Below are 8,729 nucleotides of genomic sequence, written 5' to 3' on the forward strand. Positions count from 1 at the left end.
AATAAAATAAATAAAATAAATAAAATAAATAAAATAAATAAGATAAATAAGATAAATAAAATAAATTAAATAAACGAAATAAATTAAATAAATTAAATAAATTATATAAGCGAAACAAATGAAATAAATAAATGAAAGAAAATAAATGAAATAAATTAAGTAAATGAAATAAATGCAGTAAATGAAATAAACGAAAAAAATAAAAGAAAATAAATCAATGAAATACGCATAACTTCGCCGAAAATTACTTTGCAAATTTAAAAAATGCATTCCGCCTAATTTCTTCTAAAAATTAACATATCCTCTGAGAGATTCTGTTACTTCAAGTGTAGAACCTGTATGATTTGATATGGAATTAGTCTGCAAAATGTGTTACCAAAAACTTTAAAACTCGAAATATAAAATAAATACACTACATAAAATAAAAGTTTATTCTAACAGAAAGTCGTAGTAAATATTCTTTCTGTAAAGTTGGTTATTTTCAACCTGAAAAGCGTCCCCATGCATATTATTTTAATAGAAAATAATTTGTTTCTACAAAAAACTAATAAACTAGATTAAAACCCAATAAAATCAGTGACTTACCGTACACTTATTGTGTAATGATTATCCTTATAGACACTGTATACAAAATATATCGTCACTCAAAACACAGAGAACTGTTCTGAACAAAAGCTCAATGATAACTACTGACCTGCAGGATGAAGTTTCCCAGAGTCCATCAGCCTTGCTGGTCGCAATGGAAAATTTCATTTTGGTTGCCATGACTCATTTGCACCCTCAACTTGAACAATGACCGGAAGGCCAGTTTGCTAAACTTTCAGGTAAACCGAGCGACTGATGCTATATAACTGTATATACATAGGTATATTGCAATGCAGAAATATAAATAGAGGGCCAAACAAAATCGGTTATAGTCTTTTAGAACTTAGTTTCGTTAATTGAAGCAAATACTTTCTTAATTTAACCAAATAAATTGGATGAAAAGTTTGCTGTGTTCACTAAACATTTTTCCTATACAGGGTGTCTAAGAATTCTCGGGACGGTTGGATATTTCCTCAGGTAAAATATTTTTCAAAAAAGTAAAGGTCATTCTTGAAGTAAATTTCAACGAGGAATTCAATGGTGACCTTCATTTTGACCTTGAAGTTGACCTTCATGGCTTTTTAAAGGTCAAATTTGTTTTTTTAAACGGAAACCCCATTTTTTTACATCTGCAATCGATAGATCGGAAAATTCTACGTTCAGGTACGTACCCAAGTCATAGGTCAATTGTAACGTTAAAGGTCAGTTAGAGGTTATTTGAAATTAACAAAGTTTTCCAAGAGGTCAGTGTAATTCCTGAAGTAAATTTCAACGAGGAATTCAATGGTGACCTTCATTTTGACCTTGAAGTTGACCTTCATGGCTTTTTGAACGTCAACTTTTTTTTAAAATCGAAACCCCTTTTTTACATCTGTAATCGATAGAGAGAAAATTCTACTTTCAGGTACATACCAAGTCATAGGTCAATTGTAACGTTCAAGGTCAGTTAGAGATTATTTGAAATTAACAAAGTTTTCCAAGAGGTCAGTGTAATTCCTGAAGTAAATTTCAACGAGAAATTCCTTGGTGAGCTCTGTATTGATCTTGGTTACAGCGTTTTGAATATTGTAAATTCATAAGGAAATTTGTCATTAAAAGTTCCAAGTGTTCTGGTGAGAATTCTGTTCCTCCCCGAAGAATTATACAGTCCTATACCGTTTTTCGATACCTAAGTCAATACTTAAGGCGATACCATAAGACCTATACCGTTTTTCCATACGAATATTACGAATCGAAAATAAATTTACGTATTACGAGTACATACTTACTATCTTTCGCTAAAAGATTATTATGGCGCAAGCTAAACTTTCGGAACGAGAGAGGGTATCTGTATTAATGATGCGTGGTTGGGGAGATCGAGTTCGATCTTATGATCAAGTTCGTTTGCTTTTTAATCGCACTTTTCGTAATGGAGATGAGTTAAATCTTGTCTCAAAATCAACAATTGAAAGAACTGTAAGACGCTTTATGAATCATGGATCTATCAAGGACCTTTAGAGAAATGGTCGGCCAAAATCTGCAGGATCTGAAGAGTTGCAGATGGACATAGTCTAAGAATTTATTGAAAAGCCACACCTTAGTTTACGTCGAGCTAGTGATGAGCGTGACGTTGCTCCTGAGATAGTGCAAAATATTTTTAAAATCATTAATTTCCATCCTTACAAAGTTCAACTGGTACAAGAGCTCAATGAAGACGATCCTGATCGTCGGATTGAATTTTGTGAAATTATGATGACAGAATTGATAGAGATCGTCTTTTCTTGTACAATACAGTATTTTTAGATGAATCTACTTTCACTTTAAAAGGTGAAGTTAACAGGCAAAATTGTAGATATTGGTCCGACACAAATCCTGACTGGATGTTGGAGTCACACACAATATCCACAAAAGATTAATGTTTGAGCTGGTCTTGAATGATACATTAATAGGCCCTTTCTTCATCGATGGTAATCTCAATGCCCGTGCATATGAAGAGCTTCTCAGAAACAAATTGTACCCAGAATAAGGGAGATTACAGGCGATAATTTTCAAAATATTTGGTTCCAGCGTGACGAAGCAGCGGATCATTACGGTAGGGAGGTTCGAGCATATTTGGATACTCAGTTCCCTCAAAAGGGATTGGAAGAAGGGGTGAAATCGAATGCTGTAACTCATTTTTAGAATCGCATTGCTTTTTGTCAAGAAGCTCAAGGTTTTCAATTCGAACATCTTCACTGAAGCGTGAGAGGCAAGGGGACTCACCCTAATCAAGCACCCCGCAACGTGAGAGGCAAGGGGACTCATACTAATCAAGCAACCCGCAACGTGAGAGGCAAGGGGACTCACGCTAATCAAGCATCCCAAAGGGAACACGTCGTTGTTCCTCGGTAATGCTAAGTGTAAACGTGAAATGCTTGAAAAAAAACCTTGAAGATCATCACCAAGATCAATACAGAGCTCACCAATGAATTTCTCTTTGAAATTTTCTTCAGGAATTATACTGAACTCTTGGAAAACTTGGTTAATTTCAAATAACCTCTAACTGACCTCGAATGTTACAATTGACCTATGACTTGGGTACGTACTTGAACGTAGAATTTTCCGCTCTATCGATTGCAGATGTAAAAAAGGCGGTTTCCATTTTTTTTTAAAGTTGACCTTCAAAAAGCCATGATGGTCAACTTCAAGGTCAAAATGTAGGTGACTATTGAATTCCTCGTTGAAATTTACTTCAGGAATGACCTTCACTTTTTTGAAAAATATTTTAACTGAGGAAAGATCCAACCGTCCCGGGACTTTTTAGACACCCTGTATAATTACCACAATTTCAACTTAATACTTTTAGCTAAATACTCTTCTGAAAAAATCTGTAAAATGAATATGAGACTGATGAAAAAAAGAAGTAAATATAGAAATGCCTTCTGAATTTCCAGGTGTGGAGTACTCCTTAACTCCACACAGGTTCCGCCGGCCCCGATGTGGTCCTTCCGATATCGTGAGATACCCATATTTGAAATATAGTAGTAACAAAAGTAACAATAATTTTTTACTTCTGTCTGGACAAATCGCTTCACTTATCGTTCAATTAAAGATTCTAATAAATTGTTGCATAAAAATACTGATTTTCCAAACCAAATATAGGTGATGCACCCATTCTGCAATTGCACATTGTTCTTTGGCTGAAGAAACATTTTTTTTCGGCAACAAACATCAGACTTTGTAATTGAACGATACATGAAGGGATTTGACCAGGCGGAAGTTAAAAATTATGTTTACTTTTATTACTACGAAGCCTCAAATATGGGTATGTCACGATATCGGAATGATCAGATTTAACTCACTGCTTTTAAACATCCAAACGGCCAGAAACACCCCTTTGAAAGGTCACCAAAATAATTCTGTCAAACCCCTACCCTTTTCGAACGTTTCGTTGGGGACAGGAAGGCACCCCTATGAACAGTGGAAAAAATAATGTTGGTCAAATCCCTAACCATTTTCAACTTGTCGCTGAATGTGATCATTCCGATGTATCGCGAGAGACCCATATTTGAGACATCATAGTAACAAAAGTAACAATAATTTTAAACTTTTGCCTTATCAAAGCGCTTCATTAATCGCTTATTTAAAGATTCTAATAGTTTGTTGCTTAATTTGTTTCCAGCCAAAACGGAGGTGACGCCCCTATTCTGCAATTTAACCCTAAATTTTGTAGATTGTTGATTTAAGTTGTTAGCTTTAAGGTCAGGTGGATTGAAACTAATCAAGTTGTTTCAAACGTTTCGGCACATAATGGTGGCCCTCATGAGTGAGTTTTATTAAATCTTATAAGAATTTCTACCAAATTTGTGGCATAATGACGTGTTCTTTTTTTTTCCTCATAAGAGAAAAGCAAGAATCTAACGTCAATGTTCACTAAAAACTGAATACTTACATTTACACGATGCATTTTGTTCATTTTAGAAAAACTTCATTTCAGGTTTTTCTCCTAAGGACTACTTCAACTTCATACAAATTAAACACATTTTCAAAGAATCTCTTCAAATTCAAAAGTAAGATAGCAATAAGTTTATTTTTATAAGCTTTTTTTGCATTTCACCAAACGTAAACCTGGTGGAACTAGGCAGACCCTATCAACTCAATGGTAGACAGATGGAGAATAGACATAAGGTGACAAAACTAGTGGAACTGAAAATGAACCCTTTACTGTTGCTACAAGTACGCACACACACATGTGCAAAGTCACACTTACGTATAGTTCAAAACTTCCCGAGCGTGGCGTGCCAACCGCACTTTAAAAAAATATGGCCGCCGATGTTAACGCGAGTCAAATGTAAATAAATAATGAATGAACAATTAATAGTTTGTGAATAAAGGCAAGGATGTTCCAATTAAAAATCACTGTATAAAAGCGAAAGATTCCATTAAGTGTGGTTTCAAGTGTATAGTGTACAAGACTTTCAGAGCGTTGAAAAGTTGTATGTTTATTGTTTTTGTTACAAACGCGTCGAAACACGGGACTAGGCATGCCATCCTAACATTGGCGACCGGGGTTGAATCCACGGGAGGGGGGAGAATTCCATGAGTGGGAAGAGCCGCCATTTTACGATGTGCCATTTCATTATGCGCACGAGATTTTTGACGACAAACTGTGCATAAAAATATAAACATGTGAGCGCTGCCACGTGTGTCGCGGGATATCAAAAGATGGCGGCCCTCCCCCCTCATTGCATCACCCACGCGTTGGCATGCCTAGTCCCTTGTTTCCTATGTCCATGATATTCACCCATTAGAGTTGAGAGGGCCTGGAAGTGGGATCACGAGTCCCTAAAGATCGACTGCAAATCAGTGCTCGTAACGAGTGCCCGAACTCTTTTACGCATGTGTCGCGCTCGGTCTCTGATTCGTTGCTGTTCGCGCGCAATTTGAAATGCTGAAAAATAACATTTTTATTGTTTATTATGAATAATGTCATTTTAACTTATATAAATGTTTATCAGACCGATATTCGAAAATTTTGTTATTTAAAGTTTATTAAAGTATTAAAATTAATTTTATTGTAGAAAAATGTTAAAATTCTGTTCCAGTTATGGTATAAATATTGTGCAGAATATTTTCATTCATATTTGGGTGAATTGAAATTTATAAGCAAACAATTATTTTGGAATTAAAATTTATTTACAGATAAGGAATTTACAATCTTAAATAAAATATTTGAAAAAAAAATTAAATTCGATTTTAAGAGACAAATTAAATTTAGTACAAAAACGTGTAACTTACCTGCATTTTAAGTAATTTATTTAATTACTCATAACATATTATATATTATATGTATACTAATATATTATATTTCTTTCTGTCGGTGATTATGGTTATTTTTACTAAATATATTTATTTTTATATTTATTAATATAATTATATTAAAAACAAGATTTTCAATGCATTTTAATATTTAATAAACTTTAAATAACAAAATTTTCGAATAATTAGAAATATCCGAAGGATATTTTTAATTACACAATATGCACTTAATACATTTTTATCAATATTCATTAATAGCGGTCTAGTAAACATTTATATCAGTTAAAATGACATCATTCATAATAAACAGTAAAAATGTTATTTTTTAGCATTTCAAATTCCGCGCGAACAGTAACGAATCGGAGACCGAGCGCGACGCATGCGTTGAAGACCTCGGGGCACTCGTCACGAGCACTGCTGCTAATTGGATCATGAACTGCAAATGTCTCCTTTTAGGATAGCGTCCCATTTTAGCCAATAATATTCTTTTAGTTATTCAGAGACACTGTGATTGACTGAAATGTCTAGTGATTTGACGCATTACGCAAAAAGCAACGCAAATCTGCAATCATGGGATGCCACCCTAATGTGTGTCCCATGGTGGTATGTAACGGCATGCGCCGTTTTTAGAACTAAACTCTGAGGGCGCTAAGAACCTTTTAACACTCTCGAAACTCGTAAATTCTTTGACGGGAAGATTCAAATCGCTTCTTAAATGCAAATTGATGATGTGTATGCATGTAACCTGTAAATGTTAAGTAATTCTTATTGTACACGAGTCGTACGAATAATATGGTTTTATTTTCGTTTAAATTAAACTAGTATTTAGGTATTATATCTTATTTTAGCTCAAATATACTGTCTTTTAAAATATTGTTAAGTTCTTTGTCCAAATTAGATTTTAAGGTTAGAAACACGAGATATCGAGCTATTTTTAGTATCGTTAATAAGTTATGGCGTCAGCCAGATGATATAAAAAAGAAACCTTTGGACTTCGAAGCAGGAAACTGTCACTCAAAGAGATTGACGTTTTCCGGTGATAAAAGTTGGACTTCGGAACCATTACCTTGAACTGTCACTCACTTTAATTGCCGAAAATCAGTATGAGGAGCAAAGTGACCTCATTTGTGATTGCTTATTCGACAGTAAAAGTGAGTGACGTCAGCATTTTTATTGGCTAAATACTAAAAGTAGGGATAAACCCCGCCCAAAATAAGGTTATATATATAGATACAGAGCAAAAAACGTCAGAAAATTCAGATCTCGGTGCGCTTTTTTAAAACCTTGAACCTGCGAATCCTAACCTCTCAAGTATTTTCATTAAATTGGACTTAGAAAAGTTTTAGTTTATTTAAAGACATAGAGAATTAAATCATAGCGTTACGACGTTACGCGACTAGTGTTCGGATGTGCTTCGAAGTTTTAAGATTAGAACTTACCTGTGTGCGCGTGTTAAGATAAAACTAAGAAATTTATTTTATTAGTTACAAACAATTCTTATTTGTTTAGAAACAAATAAGATGAACTATGTATGTGTCTGACTCCGAGCTCTTTAATATTGTGGAAGAGTATTGCGATCCACAATACCAGCCTTTTCAAATCTGTCGCATTTACAACGAACTACAATATATTATTATAGTTGTTTATACCAGGAACGGTATACAGGAATATGTCATCCATGAACAATTCAATAGAGACGAATTATAATAAACATTCAAGTTTAATTAACAAGTTAAAATCTGTGTAGGAAGTGAATCATTTTATTTCAAACCTGACTTATATTTCGCGGCTAATGGTTTCCACCATTCAACGACAGGTAACGAACTCCACATCTCCGCAAATCTACGTAGAGGTCTGAAGGAATAAAAGCGCTAGCAGCGTTTGGACGTAAGCATTTGGACGTTTGGACGTAACAGACGTAACAAACGTTCCGTTTGTTTTTGGTGGAATTATAAACATTTATTTATAAATTGGTTAGTTAGTCCGACCTACAGAAAATAGTTCAAGGTTTCAATATTTATATTCATAAATACCAGTTCCATCCTCGTTATGTATGTGTTTTAGAAGTTTTATACTTCACATATTCTTAAAGAATAATTTGAATAGAATTCATACTAAGAATTAAAAAAAAATGTTATTACGGATAAGTTAACGAAACAGGAATTTTCAGTGTTTTGTCTGCATGCAATAGTAATATGAGAGTTTATTATTATAATTAATATTTTATAAAACTTTGAGAAGAATTATTTATAAAATTATAAAGTAGGAAAGTAGGTATGTTTTCTGCTTTATTTTTTTAACTTAAATTTTTCCTATTCCTCAACCACTTTTGACCTAATTGAGATATTTATCGTTTTCTTTTTGATTTTGATAGCCTTTATTGTCTTATTTTGAAACCCACCGAAAAATATAAAAAGCTTCAAAATTAATAAAATGGCGGAGGTTTTTCTTAAATTATCAAAATTTGTTTTAAAAAAACTCAAAAATTATAAATATTTTGCCAATTTCATTTCAAATTTTTAGTTTCGCAATAAAGATATCTTGTGCGTATTATGCGGACTAAATAACCTTTGTCGTCAAGCGCAGTTTAATCATATAATCAAATTTTCTCACTTTGCTTGTAAAAAACCGACAGATCCCTACCGAAAAGAATCTTTGAGTATATACTAAAAATTCTTTAGGTCAAAGAGGCTCAGAGAAATTCTCCGCAGGTACTCAGGTAGATATTTTTAAAGGTCCAGGAAGCTCGTTTAAATGGTCTGAAAGCTTTAAAATATCCTTTCTGAAATTGAAATAAGAATACGATCATAAATAACAAGCAGAGAGGCTATCTCAATAGAGTAGCCGACACTCAAGGGTCCTTTGTT

The 8,729-nt window shown here is 33.6% G+C and overlaps 2 protein-coding genes across 5 annotated transcripts in view; both read right to left on the bottom strand.

The window, feature by feature from the left end:
• Positions 1 to 845, bottom strand: part of LOC117167007 — a 3,737-nt gene extending 2,892 nt beyond the window's left edge. Inside the window, exon 1 of the mRNA XM_033351554.1 lies at positions 695 to 845. Coding sequence (XP_033207445.1) covers positions 695 to 765 — 71 coding nt within the window. The 5' untranslated portion in view covers positions 766 to 845. The remainder of the gene's footprint in view (positions 1 to 694) is intronic.
• Positions 1 to 4,776, bottom strand: part of LOC117167006 (transmembrane protein 43 homolog) — a 71,794-nt gene extending 67,018 nt beyond the window's left edge. For 3 of the 4 annotated variants that reach the window (XM_033351551.1, XM_033351552.1, XM_033351553.1), the window contains exon 1: positions 4,496 to 4,775. In XM_033351551.1, the coding sequence (XP_033207442.1) occupies positions 4,496 to 4,519 (24 nt within the window). In that variant the 5' untranslated portion in view covers positions 4,520 to 4,775. Of the gene's footprint in view, positions 1 to 4,495 lie in introns of all 4 variants that reach the window. The other variant, XM_033351549.1, reaches the window with a different exon arrangement.
• Between the last annotated feature and the right edge of the window lie 3,953 nt (positions 4,777 to 8,729).

This window comes from Belonocnema kinseyi, chromosome 2, assembly GCF_010883055.1.
Source record: "Belonocnema kinseyi isolate 2016_QV_RU_SX_M_011 chromosome 2, B_treatae_v1, whole genome shotgun sequence".
Lineage (NCBI taxonomy): Eukaryota > Metazoa > Arthropoda > Insecta > Hymenoptera > Cynipidae > Belonocnema > Belonocnema kinseyi.